At 44.6% G+C, this 24,163-nt stretch overlaps 1 protein-coding gene across 5 annotated transcripts in view; it reads right to left on the reverse strand.

The window, feature by feature from the left end:
- Nucleotides 1-3,543: 3,543 nt before the first annotated feature.
- Nucleotides 3,544-24,163, reverse strand: part of GNB1L (G protein subunit beta 1 like) — an 83,830-nt gene continuing 63,210 nt past the window's right edge. For 2 of the 5 annotated variants that reach the window (XM_083717596.1, XM_083717598.1), the window contains 2 exons: nt 15,605-15,820; nt 3,683-4,098 (listed from right to left, as the gene is read on the reverse strand). In XM_083717596.1, coding sequence (XP_083573722.1) covers nt 3,832-4,098; nt 15,605-15,820 — 483 coding nt within the window. In that variant the 3' untranslated portion in view covers nt 3,683-3,831. Of the gene's footprint in view, nt 4,099-15,604; nt 15,821-24,163 lie in introns of all 5 variants that reach the window. The other 3 variants (XM_083717597.1, XM_083717599.1, XM_083717600.1) reach the window with 3 other exon arrangements.

Genomic DNA, 24,163 nt, shown 5'->3' on the forward strand with positions numbered 1-24,163 from the left:
AATCTTAATCTGCCTCAAGATGCTACTCAAGCTGAGCACGAGCAGCAAGGGCAGGTTGGAAACTGTGAAGTAATTGAAATAAATGACTCCAATGGCCCCAGGCGGCTCATGCTCTCTCTCTCTCTCCTTTAATTTCCCATCTGGGGGTGGGGAGGGGAGTAAGTGAAAAACAAAACGCCTTTGCAAGCACCGTATGACCCAATTGGGGCATCACTTGCAATGTCGCAGGAGATGTGGAAATGCAGGTCTCGAGAGTTGCAGACAATCCCCAGCCAGACCAGTTCACAGATTGGATATAGGGACAGATTGAACTGAAGGGCAGCACACTCTGGCTTCTGCCATTGGGCAGGTGAGGCAAGGCAGGCTCCACACCTACTTCCAGGAAGACCTTGAATACGAGTTGCTGGAAATCACGTTGGGACGCGGCTGTGGACCAAGGTGGCGGCACTGGCTGCCTCGTGGCTAGAGCGCAGGGGCATGGCAAAGGCCAGCTTGGTCCATCCATAGGTGGCCTTCAACTGGTCCAGGCCCAAGACCCACCACCAACTCCCAACTTGCAACATGGACCCCATTTTCACAGAGATTCCCTAGACAGAGCATATAGCAATTCCTTTGTCTGACAAGCCTTAGCCAGAGATCAACATGGTGGCAACAGCTTTGCCATGACCCACCTGGGATGGCTTTGAGATTCTGACCTACTGGATTAAGAGCTTTTAGCCACACCCTACCTCCTAATAATAATAATAATAATAATAATAATAATAATAATAATTTATTATTTGTACCCCACCCATCTGGCTGGGTCTCCCTAGCCACTCTTGAAACATGAGCACAATAATGAGGGACTTTATGTACGTAGGAATTAGCAGAGTAATTCTTTTAAGATTATTTAGAAACTTGAGGGGGAGGAGGATCACATCTTTGGGGAGTATGAAATAAGCTCTATCTCTGCTGTGACGTTCTGGGTTGTTTGTTTTTTAGTTGAAACACGGCTCTCCCATCACGGCTACATTGAAATCTTGGATACCTGAATTGTTTTCTAGGGGGAACCTATCATTTCTCCTCTGCAGAAATCTCAGCAGAAAAGGTCTAAAAACAAATCAAAACATTTCTGCTTTAGAGGATAGACAGAGGGGTGTCTAGGAATAAGTGTATCTTTGGGTTGTAAGATTTGACCAGATAAAACAGAATATCATCTAAAAGCTTTAGCCATTGGGGTCAGTTTTAATGGGAGGTTTTGAGAATTAAGGGGACACTTTTTGTCACGATTATTATTTTGAGATTAGGTCTTGCGATAAGGAGTGACATACAATTCGAACAAGGCTGGAGAGGTTTGGCCCTCTGGCTGCTGTTAGATTCCAACGCTTATCAGCCCCAGACAGCATGGATTATGGGATTTGTAGTCCAAGAAATCTGAATGGCCACAGGGTGCTCCACTCTCTGCCCCAAAAGATGGCCCTTTCCTTCTACCAAGGCACGGCAGGGCTTTGCTTCTGATGCTGCCATCTCAAAACTGTGTCCAGCCTCTCAAGAAAGGCGCCAACATAGAGGGCGTGTGGAAGCGCACCAATTTAATCAAAGCTGAATCCACCAACTGGGTTAAAAGTCAAATCATTAAGCAAATTGAAACTGGGGGGTTGGCTGCCCCAGGTCAGACAGGCAGGAGGATCTTATCTTCTTGCTTCCGTGATCGCGGAATGGGAATTATGCGCCCCAAACCTGCCTGATTCTCCACACTGAAAAAGCATGCCAAAGTCTCCAAGGAGAAAGGCATTAATTGGATTGGCAAGTTAAATCCTCCTGCTAGAGCTGGTCTACAGGGGGAAGGATTTAATAGCGGCTCTGAAACGGTTCTTAAACACAGCTTTGCAAGCAGAGACTGTGGCCTGGGCAAAAGCACTCTCTCTTTCTCTCTCTCTCTCTCTCTCTCTCTCTCTCTCTCTCTCTCTCTCTCTCTCCCTTCTCTTGATTAATTGCAAAGCTCAGGGTGACAGGAGACCATGCAATCCACAAATGCCAAAGGCTGTCCCTTGCCACATTCTTGGCCGATTTAAAAATTTGAAAACCTGACAGGAGTGTGAACATATTAAAGGCGGCCCTATTAAGACTGTAAAGGGAGAGGCAAAAGGGGGGAAAGAGAGGGGGGTCATAAGTGTCGTGGAGAGTAAATGTTGCAAAAGGACATTCTGCATAGAGAGAGAATCATAGAGTTGTAGAGCTGGGAGCCAAGGGTCATCTAGTCCAACCCCGTGCAATGCAGAAATCAGGCCTAGAGAATCCCTGACAGGTGGCCACAGATGCCGAAACACCTCCCACCGCCATCCGAGGGAGTCGGTTTCACCTTTGAACAGCTCTTACCATCACAAAGATCTTCCTAATGCTTCACTGGAATCTTCTTTCCTGTAATTTGAATTCATTGGGTTGGGTCTTGCCCCACATATTTCTATTATATCATACATCCATATCTCATCTATCTATCTATCTATCTATCTATCTATCTATCTATCTATCTATCTATCCAGTGCCAGATTTACGTATAAGCTAAACAAGCTATAGCTTAGGGTCCCACTCTCTTGGGGCCCCCAAAAAATTTAAAGGAAAAAACAAACTGGATGTACATTTCCAAAATATGAGATAAAAAAACCAAATAAAATAAAACCTACATAGAGCAACAGTATTTTGTGTTGTGTAGGCTCCTATTTGTTATGTGCAAATGGCTCTAGATACCCATTAGGTCCATAAATAGCATATATTCAACACAAAAAACAGCAGCAAATTGTTGTTGACAATGGAAAGCTGGACATATAAATGGCCCCATTACCTTCAGAAGCTTAGGGCCTTATCAAACCTAAATCTGGCCCTCTACCTACCTACCTACCTACCTACCTACCTCCCAACTTCCAAGACATTGCCTGCAGTCCCTCACTCCTTCAAACTGCTATATACTGGTGCAGGTGGGCAGAACAATCACAAACTATGGCAAGAACCTCCCTTTCCTGGTTCACAGCTTATTCAGAGAAAAGTCCCCATTTTGTTCAATGGGGCTTACTCAGAGGAATGTAGGCTGGCCAGCATGGAAACTGGTAACGTTGGGCCCCTGCTGAGGCCCCAGGTCTAGGCAGGGCCCTCCACTACTGGCCCCTGCTTTAGAGTAGAAGGAGCAACAGGCACCAATTCGGCTTGCCCTTTCCCTCTGTATAGCAGCAGAGAGCAAGGACTCAGCTGCAAATAAAACGTTTTAAGCGTGTTGTTGTAAAGTGACACCAGATGGTGATGGTGAGCTATGGCAAATTCAATATATTTTTCAAAACATAAAAAAGCACTTTCACGGGTTTTTAAATAAGTGTCTAGATTCTGCCCAAGTGGTGGGGAAGGCAGCGAGGAGAAGGAGGAGTTAGAACATATTGCCCAAGGATTCTCAAAACACCACACAACTTAGACTGAGTTTCAGCACACATGAAAAACTGAAAACAAATTCTTATTTCCTGATGAATAGCCTTTGGACTATCATGTAACTTAAACAGAAAACTATCTTCAGAAAGATTTTTTCCTCTAAAAGCATTTTATTTTAAAAATCCAATTTAAATAAAAAAAATTGATTCAAATTTTAAAAATGTGATTTAAATAAATACAAATACAAATCCTTTTTAAAAAAATTTTATTTTAAAAAAACCATTGATTTTTGCCTCCTTCTGCTAAGTGGGATTGTGTGTCCTGAAGTCCTGCTGAGATGGGTATCCTCTATTCTTCCTCTCGCCTTGCCCTGACTTGCCCTTTAACTCTAAATTGCAAACTTCTGTCCTGTCTTCCTTCTTCGGCTCCAAACCCGTTTCATGTTTGATTATATATCGACCAGACGCTGATGCGGTGATCTTTGGAGCCAGCCGCCATCAGTCTCTCCTGGGGCTGGCTGTGGTCCGAAAAGGCTACGCAGTGGACTGCTGCCGTGTGGTAGTCCAGGACGGCCAAAGGCTTCATCTTCTTCCAGCTGAAGAGGCGGATGCGGTGATCCCAGCCAGCAGTCGCCAGGATTTTCTTATCTTGGCGGAGGGTCACCTCGGCGATCCCGGGATTGGTGAGTTCATACGTTTGTCGGAGCTGGGAAAAGAAGGGGGAAATTAACAACAACAACAACAACAATTTTTATTTATACCCCACGCTCCCCAGCCAAGACTCAGGGTGGCTAACACCAAATATAAAAACAATTGATTGAAATACAGCTTAAAAAACAAGATTAAAATACAACATCAAAACATGAAAATGCAGCCTCATTTCAGTGGAAACTCAATCAAAAACTTTTTTGGGGATAAAAACGTCAAGTCTTCACCAAGGCTAACTATCCAGGCTGGTCCTACATGGGCCAGAAAAAAGCCAGGGAAGTCCCCAAATAGGAGCTCCATCATAGAAGGAGAAAGGAAAAAAGAAAGAGGGGGGAGGGAGTCAAATTGATTCCAAGCCAAAGCCTAAGACCCTGGAGAATGATTTGTTACTGCACTCAAAGTACCATAGAAGTGTAGGGTTGAAAGGGACTCTAAGGGTCTTCTCCTCCAACCCCCTACTATGCAGGAATCACAGATGAAGAATCCCTCACAAATGGCCACCCAGCCTATTTAAAAGCCTCCAAGGAAGGAGAGTCACCACCTTCCAAGGTGGTCCATATAGTAATATATCCTTTCCCAGAGCATCCCTTTCCTGATGTGGAGTGAAGAGGGTCTTCGTATCATGGGAAGAAAACCAATTCGAGCCAGGCAAGGGGCAGGAGAGAGGAGTTGCTTTGAAACTGGTTGGAGAAGGTTTTAAAATTGGATTGTTAGGCATATAAGGTTTTATGGACATGCATAAACTAGTATATTATAATGGAACCAAGAGGGGGAGGGGAGGGAAGTCAACCAAAAAATTAGGTTTAATTCGGTTATGAAATTTTTCTCTTTTTTCTGTTTTGTTTTGTTATTCTTGGAAAATCAATAAATTGCTATCAAAAAGGAAATAAATTGGTTGTCTTCTTGTGCAAAGCTGAAATAAAAACAAATGGGGTCTGAAACAAGACATTGCAGTATGCCATGCTCTTGTTTAGGGTGCAGCCAGCCAGCCAGTCACGCCCTCCTCTGGAAAACTCCATTTCCCATCACCCTTCTGTGACCACTGAGCACGCTCAGTCTTCCTTGGGCTATTTTTTTAAGGTTGTGTGGCCTTGTAGGGATCCACGCCCCCCTAAAGATTTTTTTAATTTCTGCAAACCTTGGGGGGTAGGCCCCACAAGGTTTCCCTCCCAGCTCATGCGTTCCATGAACTGGAATTTGGAGAATTTAGTTCTGCTGCCTGTATTTTTCACCTTTCTCCCCTACGCTCCATCTTGTTGCGTCCTGCTGTTTATTGAGTATTTTTTTTAGTGTGGCTTGACGATCGTCTTACTGCTGTAACTTAATACGTCATCATAAATTCTTTGCGAATTTAAAAAGGTGGGGTGAAAATGCTTACATAAATAAAAAACGGAACATAATTGCTATTTCGGAGGCTATTCCCCTGCTGCCCGAAATCAGGAACCAGTGAAGGTTGAGAACTTACTGTGACATTTTTCTTTTAAAATACACAAAACAGTATCATTACAACATCGTAAGGAAAACTAAATGAAATCAGTACACCACGCTACAGAAATTCTGGACGTATAAATGACAAGAGGATTCCACGTTATCTACCCTTTCCTCTGCCTTTGCCTCTGGGCTTCCGATAAGCCGATAACTTTGTCATAATTAAGCTAAGGTTACCAGATATTTTTCAATGAATCCCGGGACACACTTCAACTTCAATTGATTTTGTATGTGGACTTATTTGTAAATCTGGGGACTGTCCCCGGGGAACGGGGATGTCTGGTAACCTTAAATTAAGCAGTTCCCAAATGTTACTCAACAGCTTCCAGGCACCATGGGCAATTTCCAATTCTCTGTATGTACCAAGTGTAGGAGACCTTTGGCACCTCCAGGTGTTGCTGAACTACAACTCCCATCAGCCCCGGCAAACATGGCCAATGACCAAGGAGAGCCAAAGGTTTGCCACGACTCTTCGTGACCCCATGGACCAGAGCACGCCAGGCACTTCTGTCTTCCACTGCCTCCCGCAGTTTGGTCAAACTCATGCTGGTAGCTTTGAGAACACTATCCAACCATCTCGTCCTCTGTCTTCCCCTTCTCCTTGTGCCCTCACTGTTTCCCAACATCAGGGTCTTTTCCAGGGAGTCTTCTCTTCTCATGAGGTGGCCAAAGTATTGGAGCCTCAGCTTCAGAATCTGTCCTTCCAGTGAGCACTCAGGGCTGATTTCCTTCAGAATGGATAGGTTTGGTCTTCTTGCAGTCCATGGGACTCTCAAGAGTCTCCTCCAACACTGTAATTCAAAAGCATCAATTATTCGGCAATCAGCCTTCTTTATGGTCCAGCTCTCACTTCTATACATCACTACTGGGAAAACCATAGCTTTTACTATACGGACCTTTGTTGGCAAGGTGATATCTCTACTTTTTAAGATGCTGTCTAGCTTTGTCATTGCTTTTCTCCCAAGGTGTATTTTTAGCATAGTTGAAAAGGCCAAGGAGTAAACCCTCCACAAATCCGTAATGGAGTCCCTAAGACGGTTGGATGGCGCCTCGTGCACCTCCTTCTGCCAACTCCTGCAGCCAAGCTGGTGCCAAATGTATTGCTCTGCTTTCCTTTGGACCACATCAGTGAAGCTGAGCAGTGGGATCTTGTTGTCTGGGCAGCCCAGGACCTCCACACCCACTGGATAGGTTTGCGTCCCAGGGAAGTCACTTCAGTGCCGCTAACGTAGACCTGTTGATGGCATTTTACCATTGTACTGTTGAGAGTGTATTAACTTATGGTCTCTATGTGTGGCTTGGGAGCTGCACGGTCAGGGGAAAAACTATGCTGTCCAAGGTTGTAAAGAGTGCGGAGAGAATAATTGGGTGCACTCTTCCCACCTTGGATCAAATCTATGCTTCCAGGTGCCATAAGAAAGCTGCAGAGATCGTGCAGGATAGTGCGCACCCCGGAAATGATCTCTTTCAGCCTCTGCCTTCTGGAAGAAGGTACAGGGTTATAAAGACTAGGACTAGCCGCCTGAGAAACAGTTTCTATCCAAATGCGATTTTGGTTTTAAACGCAGTGTAAGGTAGTCTCTGGGGATGCGGGTGGCGCTGTGGGTTAAACCACAGAGCCTAGGACTTGCCGATCAGAAGGTCGGCTGTTCAAATCCCCGCGACGGGGTGAGCTCCCGTTCCTCGGTCGCTGCTCCTGCCAACCTAACAGTTTGAAAGCACGTCAAAGTGCAAGTAGATAAATAGGTACCGCTCTGGCGAGAAGGTAAACAGTGTTTCCGTGCGCTGCTCTAGTTCGCCAGAAGCGGCTTAGTCATGCTGGCCACATGACCCAGAAGCTGTATGCTGGCTCCCTCGGCCAATAAGCGAGATGAGTGCCCAACCCCAGAGTTGGTCACGACTGGATCTAATGATCAGAGGTCCCTTTACATTTACCTTTAAGGTAGTCTCTATGAGAGCATACTGTATTCAATTATGGGGTATCAGAGTTTTTAGGGGCTAACCAGGTTGGGATAGTTGGGATAGCAGGCTTGTTGGTTTTTGAATGTCTGATGTAGATTTTTCAATCTTGTTGTTCTGTATTGGACAATGACAATAAAGATTATCGTATTGTTATCGTTTCACCCCCAGAAGAACACTCCATTGCTTCTCGAGACAGACAGATACCAAGAAAAAGCTGAAAAGGAGCAGGGCGATAGTGTTGCTGCCACAGTCCAGAAGTGAGTCCTGACCAGCCAGTTGAAGACCACTGACCTATTGGACCCCCCTAGAGAAGGAAGAGAGAAACACCCTTTTCGCTTCCATTTCTGCACAGATGGGAAAGTAATTCGAACTCCCCAAACCACGGCAGTCACGTCCGGCCTGACAGGTTGAAGCGTTACAAAAATGACGGGAGATGCTTTGGCCTACAAGGGGATGAGCTGGAAGGCTTAACATGTGTGGCGATTATTTGAAAAAAAGAAAGTCGCAGCTGCTCAGCTCTACCTGCTCCTCGGACGTCCTGATTCTTGAGCATTCGTCCTGATTTACTTGTGCAAAGCTTATGCAGAGGTTGGACCAGGCGTAAGGTTGGGCCAAACATTTGGATTTGTTTGCAGGGTGGTTATGTGACAATGTGTGTTTCCTCATCAGTCTCCTAACCACAAAACCCCCATTTTGCAAAGTGAGTTTGTGGTGCTTTAATCTGCTTCGGTTGCACAAATCTTTTTTTTTTTGAAAGGCACTTGAATCCCTTGTGCAAAACTGTTAAGAGCCTGTAGGTACCCTTGAGGTGTTTGTTTGTTTGTTTATAGTAGCTACTTGCCCCAAACATTTTCACGACACTTTAACAAATAAAAAGAACAGGATGATTTTGGTCAATGACTGGCTACTCCGAAATATCACCATGAACTGGAATTCTATTTAAGATCTATACAAGTACTTTATTACCACCAGATATGTTAAATCAGAATTAAGTCCCACTACATTCAAAGAAGGTACGGCTAGCTGGCTGGAACCTTGAAGAGGAACATGCTGCAATATTTTGTTACAGGTTCCACACACTTATAGGGACGCGGGTGGCGCTGTGGGTTAAACCACAGAGCCTAGGGCTTGCCGATCAGAAGGTCGGTGGTTTGAATCCCCGTGATGGGGTGAACTCCCGTTGCTTGGTCCCTGCTCCTGCCAACCTAGCAGTTCAAAAGCACAAAGTGCAAGTAGATAAATAGGTACCGCTTTGGCGGGAAGGTAAACGGCGTTTCTGTGCGCTGCTCTGGTTCGCCAGAAGCGGCTTAGTCATGCTGGCCACATGACCCGGAAGCTGTACGCCGGCTCCCTTGGCCAATAAAGCAAGATGAGCACCACAACCCCAGAGTTGTCCGCGACTGGACCTAATGGTCAAGGGTCCCTTTACCTTTACCACACACTTATTTCTTGATAGCAGCTACAACATCCACTCCATTTTCTTGGGGTGGGAGGTGGGAGATGTCTCTCCTCCTCCGTCAGAAAATTTGGGATAATTTCATTCAATCAAAAGTTAATGAATTATAAGCTGAGGAAGGACATAAGGTAAGTTCATAGGTCCACGTGGTGCCATTGTTAATGTATTTTTGGTGCCAGGCAAAAACCTCTCTCTTTCCCCAGGCATTGGACGGATTATGATGATACATTTTCCTGCTAAGGTTGGGGTTTTTTTGCTGATGTTTTACTGGGGCTGTTTGGTATAGATTTTTGTATAGTTTTTATTGCAATGCACTGTTCCCTCAATTTTATGTTATGCCTTAAAGTTTTTTAAAATGCTGTAAGTTGCTTAGAGACTCTTTACATAGCAAGAGACTAATGAATTGAATATGAAAAAGTTAGATATTTAAAGCATTATTTAAATGCCCTATTATTAGGGGTGTTGGTTTTACTTGGCATTTAATTTAATGTCTATTATTTATCTGGTGGATAAGGCAATTTTGATCTTTCATAGGTTTGGTTATGTAAATAGAGTTTTAGTACTTTTAAAAAGAGGTCTAAATATGTTTATATACATACAGCATATGTATAGTGTCAATGCATAATAATATAAAGTCTGAAATAACCAGACATACATGCAGTAAAAAAGCAAATAAATAACAGAAACAGATGTACTGTTTTAAAATGCTAAATTTCAGGGTATTAGGTCATATGCACTACCTTCCGTGCCCCTAGTTTATTATGAGCTATGATGTTTGGCTAGGGATAGATGGACCTTTCAGTTTTTCGATTTTTCCACTCTTAAATTCAGCTCCCCACATTTCCACATCAGTTTGCAATTTTTCTACAAGTAACAATGCCATCGTGAAAACTTGTCGGCGTATCAGAGCGAATCTGCCCTAGCAGACACATGTTTGCAAAGCGATTTCCTCTAATATAATGTGCTTTCATGCACGTTTTAACTGAGCATATGCAAAGTTTCCTACACGTAACTTGGCTGGAGATCTGCTTTGCACAATTTGGAGAAGTGCAAATTTCAAAGGAGGGCTGAGGTTTGGGTTTGTGCATTATTTCGGAAGCTGCAGATCAGAGGCGAGGTTCACCTTCAAATGTGAAATGAATCAGTTTTCTCCCCCAGGTCTATGCTTGGCCTTCTGAGGAAGCCTCCGAGATTCCACCCCGCAAGAAAAGAACAGCCTCAAACCCATTATCCCTTCGTTACACTATCCTGGCCTAACCACTTTCCTTTGCGGCCTCCCCACCACGGTGCCCGGCACAGATTCTGGACAGCCTCCTGGAGACAAGAGAGCCTCGTTTCACCAACTCTTCACCAGCACACTGGACCGGTGCCATCCCAAACGGGGCCGCTCTTGCGTCACGTCTTTGGACAGCCGGTTACCGAGCGAGGAGTCGCCAAAATGCATCGGGAGTAAAAATAACGTGCCACTGAGTGGCTTTCCAATCACCACCATTACCTCAGGGATGTGGAATGTCGAGGGGAAAAAAACCCATCTGGTTCGTATTATTACTCCAATAGGAAAGAGAGAGAGAGAGGGGAGGGGATAGGTGGAAATAACCTGATGTGAGGCTCTTAATGCTTTTGTTGGAGAGACAGCAAGTAAAGATGGGGGAACGGCCTTGAATCAATGAATCATAGAATTGTAGAGGTGGAAGGGGCATCGAGGGTCATCCAGCCCAACCCCCTGCCATGGCAGGAATCTTTTGCCCAACGTGGGGCTTGAACCCACGACCGTAAGATTAAGAGTCATGAGCTGTCCCTCAGTCTAAGTGGGGAATGTTTCAGAACCAGCCTTGGCAAAAATGCCCAGAGTTCGCTCCAAGTAACAATAACTAATTCTATTATAATACTGATGACAACAAGCCCATTCTATAGTTGCTGATGCCATGTGACTGTCTACGCTGACTGCATCTTCAGCTGTTGTTGGACTACAACTCCCATCATCCCTAGCTAGCAGGACGAGTGGTTGGGGTGATGGGAGTTGTAGTCCAACAACAGCTGGAGGCCCAATCTTGAGAAACAATGGACTGCCCCATCAGAGAATGGCTGTGTATTATTATTATTATTATTATTATTATTATTATTATTATTATTATTTATATACCGCCCTATACCCAGAGGTCCAGGCTGGTTCACAGAAAAAATAAAAATATAAAAACACAAAATATATAATCAAAATAAAAACAACCCAATAGGCCAACCCAACAGTTTAATCTCACTGTAAACAAGTGGTACAGTGACAATAAAGTTTTTCTATTTCTATTCTATTCTATTCTATTCTATTCTATTCTATTCTATTCTATTCTAATTTCAATAACAACAACCCCCCAAACAACCCCCCAAACCCCCCAACAACCCACATTTTAAATGGGCAAAGGATCAGGCTTTCTGTATGCTATCTTTCCACTTGCAGGGAGGTATCACATGGCAGGCACAACCCCCCCCCCCCGCTGCCTTTTTTTTAAGGGTTAAATGAGGTCTGAGGCCGCTGAACATCAGCGGAAATTGATCCCTTAATGTGCAGGATTAGAACTTAATTTGGATTAAAACCAACAACAGAGATAACTCTGAGGACTCTGCCTACTATGCAAATGACTCATCCCAGCTTTTCACATGTTCTACTTCTAAGCATCTGGGCCATCCAGCAACAGGAGGCTTGAGAGTCCTGCCCCTAATTAAGTACGACTTAACCTCTTGGCATTGACCGGCTCTTTTGTCAATGTACAGATTACTCTGTGGCCATTACCATTTGCTGTCATTAGGCGACCTTGGCTACTCCGGGAGATGTCTTTAATGAAGGCAGCTGCTTCGTTGGAGTGGAACACAGTACACCCTGCCCTTCTGTAATAATAAACTCCCTTTCCCATTATAGACTGGAATGTCCAAAGAACAGAGACTTAATTTCAGAACGCTACGATCAAAATCCTGTTAGACCTTCATAGCAAATCTTCAATCATCCACTTGCTGGCGGCTGCACTATCAGTCATAGAACAAGGGCGGAAGGACCCCCCAAGGCTCTGTTTATTGCAACTTCCGACAAACCTATCAAATCTGTAAATGGCACCAAACTGGGAGGGTCAGCCAATGCCGCAGAAGACAGAATTGGGATTCAAGATGACCTTAACAGATGGAGAGCTGGGCAAAACTAACAAGATGAGTTTCTAGGCTGCATCAACAGAAGTATAGTGTCCAAATCAAGGGAAGTAATAGTATGACTCTATTCTGCCTTGGGCAGATCACACCTGGAATACTGTGTCCAATTCTGGGAACCACAATTTAAGAAGGATGATGACCAGCTGCAGCGCAGCCGAAATTATAAATGGTTCAGAAACCAAGTCTTATGAGAAATGGTTGAGGGAATTGGGCATCACCTTGCTGACAGAGGTCCGTATAGTTAAAGCTATGGTTTCCCCAGTAGTGATGTATGGAAGTGAGAGCTGTACCATAAAGAAGGCTGATCGCCGAAGAATTGATGCTTTTGAATTATGGTGCTGGAGGAGACTCTTGAGAGCCAGTGTGGTGTAGTGGTTAAGAGCGGTGGACTCGTAATCTGGGGAACCGGGTTCGCTTCCCTGTTCCTCCACATGCAGCTGCTGGGTGATCTTGGCTAGTCACACTTCTCTGAAGTCTCTCAGCCCCACTCACCTCACAGAGTGTTTGTTGTGGGGGAGGAAGGGAAAGGAGAATGTTAGCCGCTTTGAGACTCCTTCGGGTAGTGATAAAGCGGGATATCAAATCCAAACTCTTCTTCTTCTTCTTGAGAGTCCCATGGACTGCAATAAGATCAAACCTCTCCATTCTGAAGGAAATCAGCCCTGAGTGCTCACTTGAAGGACAGATCCTGAAGCTGAGGCTCCAATACTTTGGCCACCTCATGAGAAGAGAAGACTCCCTGGAAAAGACGCTGATGTTGGGAAAGATTGAGGGCACAAGGAGAAGGGGACAACAGAGGACGAGATGGCTGGACAGTGTTCTTGAAGCTACCAACATGAGTTTGACCAAACTGCAGGAGGCAGTAGAAGACAGGAGTGCCTGGTGTGCTCTCGTCCATGGGGTCACAAAGAGTTGGACACGACTAAACAACAGCAACGGCCTGGTAGACTAAAAGGAGATATGATAGCCATCTTCAAATATCTAAAGGGACAACAAGGTGGGTTAGGATGAATGCTTAATTGCTCTCAGTAAGTTTACGATGCAGTGTAATATCACAGTTGTGGACCTTTTTCTTTCTTTCTTTGTTAAGCTGATTGCAGGTATATTGCCCAAAGTGGAACACTAATGTTCCATCGATGGGAGACCAATGGCCTCTTGATACCTGTGGCAGATTTCTGGGATGAGGGACCCAGGGACAGAGAGAAGCAGAGAACGAGAGAGCTTGGGGAAGATATTCAATGCCCATTCCATCCTATAAAGTATAGAAGGAAATTCTACCTTGAAAAACAAACAGATTACTCATGTGCATAAATGTAGCATTGCGCATATGTTCTGTATTTTATTTATAACTCTTTTTAGTTGCCATTCTAGCCAGAGGCAGCTCTCAAGTAATAAAAACCCAAGAAAAGTAATAATGAATACTTTTTAAAAAATGCAATAAACCTTACACTTTAAAGAATAGAAAGCTATAAATGAGCAACACATCAGCACCTTGAGCAACATCTCACTCACCCCAAGTAAATGCTCCCCGGCCCAAATCAGCCTCAGCTGGTGGCAGAAAGCATATAAGGTTCTGTCTGGACTACACCTTGGAAGTATTATACCACTCTAAAAAGTCATGGCTTCTCCCAGAGAATCCTGGGAAGTGGAGTCTGTTAAGGGCGCTGAGATTTGTTAGAAGGCCTCTCTTCCCTGATTCCCAGGACTACAATGCCCAGAATTCCCTGCGAGGTTGTGAAATCAGCCTGAGAAGACCAAGGGTGAGGAACTTCAGTTCTGTGGGCAGAATGTGGCTTTCAGGCCACACCCACTTTCCCATGGCCGCTCCCCTGACTACCCACCTGCTCCACATCTAGAGCGTTTTATGCCTGTAATGTGTCCTCTGACAAAGCCTCTTCCTTGGTCTAGGCCAGCATTTCCCAAACTTGCGTCTCCAGATGTTTTGGGACTACAACTCCCACCATCCCTAGCTAACAGGGCCAGTGGTCAAGGATTATGGGAATGAATTGCAGCCCAAAAACAGTTGGAGACACAAGTTTGGGAAACGCTGGTCTAGGTGGTGGATAGAGAAGGGGACGTGTGTGCAATGAAGCCATCTTACTTCACCAGAGTAAATATGATTATTATTAATTTATTACTATTTCTACCCCGCCCATCTGGCTGGGTTTCCCCAGCCACTCTGGGCGGCTTCCAACAGAAGGTTAAAAATACATTAAAACATTAAAAACTTCCCTAAACAGGGCCGCCTTCAGATGTCTTCTAAATTTCATATAGTTTTTTATTTATTTGACATCTGGTGGGAGGGCGTTCCACAGGGTGGGCGCCACTACCAAGAAGGCCCTCCTCCTGGTTCCCTGTAACTTCGCTTCTCGCAGTGAGGGAACTGCCAGAAGGCCCTCGGAAGTGGGTCTCAGTGTCTGGGCTGAACAAAGGGGGTGGAGTCCTTCAGGTATACAGGACTGAGGCCATTTAGGGTTTTAAAGGTCAGCACCAACCCTTTGAATTGTGCTATTACATTAATTAAACGAAGATCATGGCCACTGGGCCCATCACCTCCTGGCAAATAGAAGGGGAAGAAATGGAGGCAGTGAGAGATTTTACTTTCTTGGGCTCCATGATCACTGCAGATGGTGACAGCAGCCACAAAATTAAAATACGCCTGCTTCTTGGGAGAAAAGCAATGACAAACCTAGACAGCATCTTAAAAAGCAGAGACATCACCCTGCCAACAAAGGTCCGTATAGTTAAAGCTATGGTTTCCCCAGTAGTGCTCACTGGAAGGACAGATCCTGAAGCTGAGGCTCCAATACTTTGGCCACCTCATGAGAAGAGAAAACTCCCTGGAAAAGACCCTGATGTTGGGAAAGATGGAGGGCACAAGGAGAAGGGGACGACAGAGGACGAGATGGTTGGACAGTGTTCTCGAAGCTACCAGCATGAGTTTGACTAAACTGCGGGAGGCAGTGGAAGACAGGAGTGCCAGGCGTGCTCTGGTCCATGGGGTCATGAAGAGTTGGACACAACTAAATGACTAAACAACATTACATTAAAAGCTTCAACTGCTTTGCCCCTGACTCCGTCCACCATCGACACGTGGCCCCCAAAATGCTGTCCAGAAAGGAATGTGGCCCCTGAGCTAAAACAGTTCCCCCATACTTTTGTTAAGACCTTAGTGGGGCCTGCATAAAAAACGAAAAGGACAGAGAAGAACCAACGACTTAACGGAAGTTGAAGAAGCGTCTCCATCTTCACCCAGCTTTCCCCCAGATCATAACCAGCCTGTGATTAATTAGCTAGGGATTGGCAACAGCCCCACTTCATGACTAAATATTTTTTCAGTCTATCAAGCCGTTAGCGAAAAAACAGAACAAATGGCGCGCGGGGGGGGGGGGGCAAAGGCACTGACCTCTAGGCTCTGCTGCTCATTGCAGCTCCAGCAGCAAAGCATCTTCTCAGACGAAGCCGAGACCCCCTTGGCCTTCTCAGAGTCAAAGTCAAGGCCCATGATTGGCTCCTGATGACATGCGAGTCGGCTCTGCATTCTCCCCATTGACAAATTCCACAGAACCACTGATCCATCTTCATAGCCGACCAGAAGGGAAGGATGCAAACTGACCTTGGGCTGATAGGAAACACAGAACAGATGAGTGAAGTGGCCTGGCCAACTCCCCACCCGTTATTAGACCCAAACCCGACGAGTACCGTATTTTTTGCTCTATAAGATTCACTTTTTCCCTCCTAAAAAGTAAGGGGAAATGTGTGTGTGTGTTATGGAGCGAATGCAGGCTGCACAGCTATCCCAGAAGCCAGAACAGCAAGAGGGATCGCTGCTCTCGCTGCTCAGCGATCCCTCTTGTTGTTCTGGCTTCTGAGATTCAGAATATTTTTTTTCTTGTTTTCCTCCTCCAAAAACTAGGTACGTCTTATGGTCTGGTGCGTCTTATAGAGCGAAAAATGCAAGCAGGGCAGAGAACTCCAAAAGGCACTGCTAAAACAAGCTACAATACCCTCAACCTTGAATACCAACCGGGACTAACCTGGCATGTGTAGGCAACTAGTTTTTAAAAGAGGGGAAGGGCAATTGGAACACAGTTATCCCTACCCTTAATTAAAATCTCATAACGCCGATTATTTCAAAAGCTTAATATGATGATTTAGTTTAATCTTGGGTTGGGCCCTAATAAAAAAAGCCTGGTTGGAATGCAAATTGGCAGAGCCAAATTCCTCTTCTTGCCGAAAAGTGATGTCAAACATCTTCTCAACACTTCATCGTCCCAAAATGCTTCGAGCGACACTTGCATTCCATATGGACCCCAATTATTTCCCACTCAATTCACAGCAAGTTCTGTTGGTGGTCCCTCCCCCATCGAAAAGCTCCTTATAATTTGAATTTTATTGGTCGTATATGGAAAGAATTGGATCTGACTCAGATAAAGCATTTATGACATTATTCATCGATGGCAACCAGGGCGTTAGTACAAAACAACAGAAAAGCAGGCAAAGTAGCAGGAATGATGCACAGGGAACTCAAATGCAAGGCCTTTAATTTAAAGCTGTTAAAACTATAATGTTGGAAGAAGAATAAGGGAGAGAGAAGAAAAAGGCGTTGAAATGTCAAAACATATTTTCCCTTGGAATCCTAGGAAGGATTCTGTTTCAGGGTTGGGTTAATTTAAAGAACAATGCTAATCTGAGGTTCTTTAAAGGTAAAGGTACCCCGACTGTTAGGTCCAGTCATGGACGACTCTGGGGTTGTGGCACTCATCTTGCTCTATAGGCTGAGGAAGCTGGTGTTTGTCTGCAGACAGCTTCCGCGTCATGTGGCCAGCAGTGCATAGAAACGCCGTTTACCTTCCCACCAGAGTGGTACCTATTTATCTACTTGCACTTTGACGTGCTTTCGAACTGCTAGGTTGGCAGGAGCTGGGACCGAGAAACGGGAGCTCACCCCGTCACGGGGATTTGAACTGCTGACCTTCTTACCAGCAAGCCCTAGGCTCAGTGGTTTAGACCACAGCGCCACCGGCGTCCTTTAGTTACCATATTTTCCATGTATAACACGCCCCCGTGTATAAGACACCCCCTATTTTTGAGGACTCCAAATTAATAAAATGGGGGGAGATTGCCCAGAGTTGCTGAGCTTTTTTTGCGGGGGGTGGCCAAGAGTTGTTGGGCATTTTTAAGGGGGATTGCCGAAAATCACTTTCCCGCCTGGCCTATGCTGCCACCTATCGTCTGTCCCCTCGCCGGAAGAAACAGCCAGTCGCCCGCCCAGTTGCCACAGCGACAGCCAATCAACACCAGCTCTTGCCACAGCCACCAATAACAAACCCAATAGCTGAGGACAAACTCTGGCTCGCCGCAACCAATCCCACGTTTCCCCTATGCACTATCAGTGTATAAGACGACCCCCCAAAATCTCGTCTTATACACGGAAAAGTATGGTATGTATTTATGATGATAGCCAACCCAGCTTGCTGTCCTCTTCTTCTACCTGCAGCCCTCACCCCATGTAGCTCAAAAGTTTTATCTGGAAGGTCCTGTGTAGATTTTGAAGCTGTGTTAGGGAGAAGGAATGGGGTGTCCGATTGCCCAAGTGGAAGTCTGTTTCGCTCTTGCAACAAAACATTTAAACTATGGTGCTTGCATTGTGATGTAACCCAATTTACATACCGCCTGATACATTTCGAAAAATCATTCTAAGGTGTTTACACAAAATAACGTGAAATATTCACATTGGTAACACTAACAGACTTTAAAAACAAGTAGACATTTCAGAACACTGTGTAATGGATGGCAGGTGTTTATATTCTTCCAACCTTGAACCTATAAGTCTCTTGGCCACCATAAGGGCTCTGCAAGATCCACTGCCCTTTCAACCTTTGAACGTATAGATTATATAGGTAGGACAATCTCATTTGGATATCTATTTGGACATATGAATGGTTTCATAATAATACATACGTTTGAATTAGGATTGGTGGATTGTTCAAACTGCTAATATGACATGGCAGCCTTATTTTCCTGTTATATTTTAAACATATTAAAACAAACAAGCAAGCAGATGTAATAAAATTTTCAATATATATAAAATCAACAGTTTTGTAAAAAAAAAAAAAAAAGCACCAGAGTTTTGAGCAGGCCTTGGAAAAAGAGCAAAGAACATGGCTGCTTAATATAAAATTTGTTCATATTTTCATATATGAGTTTGTATAAGTGCGGAATAAAGAATATGTATGTGTGTGTGTTTTTTTAAAAAGCTCAAGTAAAGTGCTGTCCATGGATACTATCTCCAATATCAAGGGAAAATATTTCTTTCTCTCCCCCTCCCCCAAAAGGAAAAAACAAAAAAATCTCCTGAACCCAAAGAGTTAACAGGTCTGAATCCCGCTGTAACCAATTGAGAGATATTTTGATTAATGATGTCACAGGCCAAAGGGCATGGCACCCTGGCCAGCCACCCAATTTATTTAAGTCTCTGAAATAACTCAAAGAAAGGAACGTTACTGGATTACGTGTCACACTTAAGGAAAATATTCATCATTGCACCGGCCGGTTGACGGATGGCCCCTGCAAATCGGAAGACTCACCATGTGAGCAAAAGGTTCAAAAGTCGTAATCAAAGCAAATTTAAAAAAACAATTGCCTGTTACCGCCAGCTATAGATTTTAAAGGAGAAAACACACACGCAGAAAGGCCCAAATACTTTCCGACAGAACGCAAAGATGCCCCACTTTCAGATCTGACCTCTTGCCAGATCTTTATGTTAATTAATTAATTAATTAATTAATTAGAGGTAGCTTTTGAAGAATTAAATGCTCAAGACAACCGTGCATTGACCCTCTCCCATTACTCCTTCAGACCGTTATCAAGACCCATGTTACAATACAGTGGTACTTCGGGTTACATACACTTCAGGTTACAGACTCCGCTAACCCAGGAACAGTGCTTCGGGTTAAGAACTTTGCTTCAGGATGAGAACAGAAATCGTGCTCCAGCAGCACGGCAGCAGCAGGAGGAGGCCCCATTAACTAAAGTGGTGCTTCAGGTTAAGAACAGTTTCAGGTTAGGTACGGACCTCCGGAACGAATTAAATACTTAACCCGAGGTACCACTGTCCTAAAATTGTTTTAAGAATCCCTAGGCTAGCTACAATGGATGATCCTGCTGGTGAAAATAGCCTCGCAGCAGTCCTTCCTGTTAAAGCCTGCTTTGTGATCGATCCCTCTCCACTCTTCGTCGTAAGGGGAAGATTTTTAAGAATGCCGTAAGAATCCGGGTTGGATGATAATGGTGAAGGTCATGAGTTACATTTGTCCGTCGCTTTGTACAGAGGAAAAAAGTTTCGCGGCGACTTGGCAAGGTTAAAATGCAATGAATGAAAGCAATTCAGAGCCAGAAAAAAAAATTGAAGGAAGGGGCAAAACAAAATAGATAAAAGGTATGACTAAGGTCCTAACCTGCCCCAGGAAATAATGAGCTCCACTGATGGAGGCAACTTCCTTATCAAAGGCCAGAGTAAAGGAAAATGCCTAAAGACTGAGGGGTCCAGTGATCCATGCGACGGTCACCTCCAGGCTTGACTACTGTAATTCACTCCACGTGGGGCTGCCCTTGAAATTGTCCCACAAACTCCAGCGGGTGCAGAATACTGCAGCGAGGCTCCTCCTGGGGTCCCTGCCATGGGACCATATTCACCCAGTGCTTTACCAGTTGCACTGGTTCCCGGTGGAGTATAGGGTCAGGTTCAAGGTGCTGGTTTTGACCTTTAAAGCCCTTTGTGGCTTAGGGCCCTCATATCTATGGGACCGTCTCTCCTGGTATGCCCCACACAGGACCTTAAGGTCCATGAATAACCATAGTTTAAAGGTCTCGGGCCCTAAGGAAGTCAGGCTATCCTCCACCAGGGCCAGGGCCTTTTCAGTGATGGCTCCGACCTGGTGGAATGCTCTGTCCCATGAGACTAGGGCCCTTCAGGAGTTAACCTCCTTCCGTTGGGCCTGTAAGACAGAGCTATTTCGCTTGGCCTTTAATTTAAATTCAGCCTGATCTTTTATTTCCCTTCTCTTCCCTCCCCCTCCCCTTTTATGAAGATCACCCGCTCTGAGACCCCACAGCTAAATCTCCCCTGGCCTCCTCGCTGGCCCAAGTAGGACCAATTCAGCCACCATTTAATTGATTTTTGATTTTTATTGTTATTCATGTTTTTATACTGTATTTATGCTGCTTTTATAATTAAGTTTTTTAAAGTGTTTTAAATTTGTTGTTAGCCGTCCTGAGCCCGGTTTTTGAACCGGGAAGTGCGGGGTATAAATAAATTTATTATTATTATTATTATTATTATTATTATTATTATTATTATTACTACTACTACTACTACTACTATTCCCGGGGAGAGCATTCCATAGATGGGGAACTACCACTGAAAAGGCCCGTTCTTATGTGGCCACCCTCTGCATCTCCCTTGGCTGTGCATCTGCCGAAAACTGCAGGGTGTTGGCTGGTTCATATGGGGAGGGTGGCCTCTGATGAGACCAAAGGCCTGCCTGATCTAGAATCCTGTATTCCAACCAGATACCTGTGGGAATCTCACAGGTAGCTCATGACAGCAAACAGTTCTCTCCTGCTGTTCCCCAGTGATGGGTATTCCTAAGTATACTGGTTAGCTTGTTTTGGAAGGCATTCCCTGGCCTATTTTAATTTATTGGATTGTTGGTTTTTTGACTGCTATACAGTGGTACCTCAGGTTAAGTTCTTAATACGTTCCGGAGGGCTGTACTTAACCTGAAACTGTTCTTAACCTGAACCGCCGCGCTGCCAGAGCACGATTTCTGTTCTCATCCTGAAGCAAAGTTCTTAACCTGAAGCACTATTTCTGGGTTAGCAGAGTCTGTAACCTGATGCGTATGTAACCTGAAGCGTATGAAACCCGAGGTACCACTGTATAGCAGTCTGTTTTGCTGTCTTTTCATGATGGTTGATGAACTGTACAGCAACTTGGGTGCCATATTTTTTTTTAAACAGAGAATGTGAGCCGTATGTTTTATAAATTAAAAGCACTGCTATCTTTGGAAGAGTAGAAAGGAAGGTCCAAACAGCAGCTTGAGGTCGGATGGAACATTCCCCCCTCCTTTGAAGGAATATGTCTTATAATCCGATGCGTATCCACTGGGCTGCTGCAAATCATAGCCAACTGGAAAGGGTTGAATCTGCAAACGCAAGGATTGTTTTCCCTTAATTTTCCCAGCAGGAAAGGTGCTATGTTGTGCAATGGCGAGCATTTTTTTTTTAAAAAAAAACCTAACAAGAATGCATGTAGAAACTGGAAATGCAGTAAGTACTTTATTATATAAACTCTATTAATGCATATTCCTGACACGTTGACAGTGATTCTCCTTTGCTTGCTTCCTTCCTTCCTTCCTGGACAGGCTTCCAAATGAAATAGCAATAAACCTCTGTCTGTCTGTCTCTGCAGTTAAGTGTAACACTTCTGAATATTCTAATGTTCTATAACTACCACCTTGACTACAGCACCTTTTGATTCACATCCGAGCAGTCGATGAAGGCAGAAGCTGAAATGCTTTGCTATCAAAAAACAATCTGTTTTGTTACTCACTGTAATTCATTTACGATTTTTGTGATTACCTGTATTCTATCAGGATCTAGGGCAAGGCTGTATGAAGCGCTATACAAACGCTTTGACAACTTTTCTGTTGTGTGAACGTTTCTGTCTCTCTAGAAGACTAAATGTTATAGGCTTCCCTACCACTCTTCCCCTCTTTAGAGCACTGGAGGAAGTAAGTAAAACATGGACAGGGAATCTGTTGACTTCCAGATGTTGTTGGACTGCAACTTCTATCATCCTTGACCAAAGGTCATGCTAACTGGAGCTGCTGGGAGTTGGCAGTCTAGCAAAATTTTATTATTCCTGCATTGCAGGGGGTTGGACTAGATGAAAGGGGTCCCTTCCAACTTTACAATTCTTTGATTCTATGAAAATCTTGAAGGCCCACTCCCAATTTCATTTTTGACCAAACTGTGGTCAGAGGAAACACCCCCCCCCCCCCGCTAAAGCTAGTTGGTTAAAGCAGGGTCCATCTGTATTTTGATATTCTGGTTTATTAAATCAGAGAGCGATAGAAGGAACCACAGTTCCTCAAGTTTGTAAACCACCAGGGCACTATGGTTGAGGCAAAACGGTTTCACTCTCCTCCTCTTGTGTGCAAAGGAGGAGACAAAGCCCTCTGCAACTAATTCCCAATAATCTAAACCAGCTTTTCTCAACCTGTGGGTCTCCAGATGTTGTTGAACTACAACTCCTATCACCCCTAGCTAGCAAGGCCAGAGCTTAGGGATGATGGGAGTTGTAGTCCAACAACATCTGGGACCCACAGGTTGAGAACCACTGATCTAAACTATTAGTTTAGACAACCATCAGCTGAGCCACCCAAGTAAATCCTCCATTAAATATAGGTGCTATGCTAAAAGTATGAACTGGCCCCTCATGTCTTCTGTTGATATGACAAAGCATGAGAACCTTAAAGGTAAAGGGAACCCTGACCGTTAAGTCCAGTCATGGACAACTCTGGGGTTGCAGCGCTCATCTCGCTTTATTGGCCGAGGGAACCTTAAGACTTCTCTAAATAAGGCCCAGAGGTATAATTACATTTGAACCCTCAGAATCAGTGTTGCTGGGAGTCTAGTCCAACCCCACTTGCTTAGTGCAGGGGCTGAAGAGCGCCCAACACAGATGGCTATCCAGCCTTCGGCCATTCTTTAATTCCAAAGATGAAAGTCCATTCCAAACATATATTAAATATTTCGGAAAGTTATTTGCTATGCTTTTGGACACCTCTTGACACACTGCAACTACATTTTGCATGATGTTTCCCAAGACCAATGAACATGTTTCCTTCCATGTGTGGATCCATTTTGTCTAGGTTTGGGATGCCGGATGCCACTTTGAGGCAAGATGGCATGTGGAACCTTTCAAAATGTCGTGATTTCAGCCAATTTTTGCGTGATGGTCCCCAAGATCCAAGAGCAGGTTTTCGTCTTGTGTTTGGTTACTGGACACCATTTTGAATCAATATTGTTCAAAACCGATCTGAACCACCGATTTGAAAACCACACCGATTTTGTCATTGTTGTTTCTCAGAAACCCCAAGCAATGCTGAGTATGAGGCGCTAGTATGTGATAATGTAAGTATTATACATAAATAAATACAGTGGTGCCCCGCAAGACGAATGCCTCGCAAGATGGAAAACCCGCTAGACGAAAGGGTTTTCCGTTTTGGAGGTGCTTCGCAAAACGAATTTCCTATGGGCTTGCTTCGCAAGACGAAAATGTCTTGCGAGTTCCTGCGGGGGTTTTTTCCTCCCCCCCCCCTTTCCCCAAGCCGCTAAGCCGCTTATCAGCTGATCCGCTAAGCCGCTTAACAGCTGATCCGTTAAGCCGCTTAACAGCTGATCCGCTAAGCCGCTAAACAGCTGATCCGCTAAGCCGCTTAACAGCTGATCCGCTAAGCCGCTTATCAGCTGATCTGCTAAGCCCGCTAAGCCGCTAATAGCACTAATCCGCTTAGTGGCTTGCTTCGCAAGACGAAAAAACCACAAGACGAAAAGACTCGCGGAACGGATTCTTTTCGTCTTGCGAGGCACCACTGTATGTTTAACCTCTCCAAATCTGAAGAGGCAAGGTAGGTTAACACATGGTTGGTTCACACCAGACTAGAGACAAGCCAATCAAAATACAGTCATGTTGATTAAAGCTCAAGTGTTTTATTAATGCCAGGCTACCAAATGCCTTGCAAATCCAAGGTCCATGATCGTTATTTCCCCCCCTAGATACTTCAAAAAACCAAACTACCCGGGCTAAACTTTTCAGGGAGTATTTACAAAACTCGCAGCCCACACCATCTGGTGAAGTGTGGAAAGCTCCAGCGGTTACGTGAAGGATGTTCCT

Source organism: Podarcis gaigeae (genome assembly GCF_964106915.1).
Source record: "Podarcis gaigeae genome assembly, chromosome: 16".
Taxonomy (NCBI): domain Eukaryota; kingdom Metazoa; phylum Chordata; class Lepidosauria; order Squamata; family Lacertidae; genus Podarcis; species Podarcis gaigeae.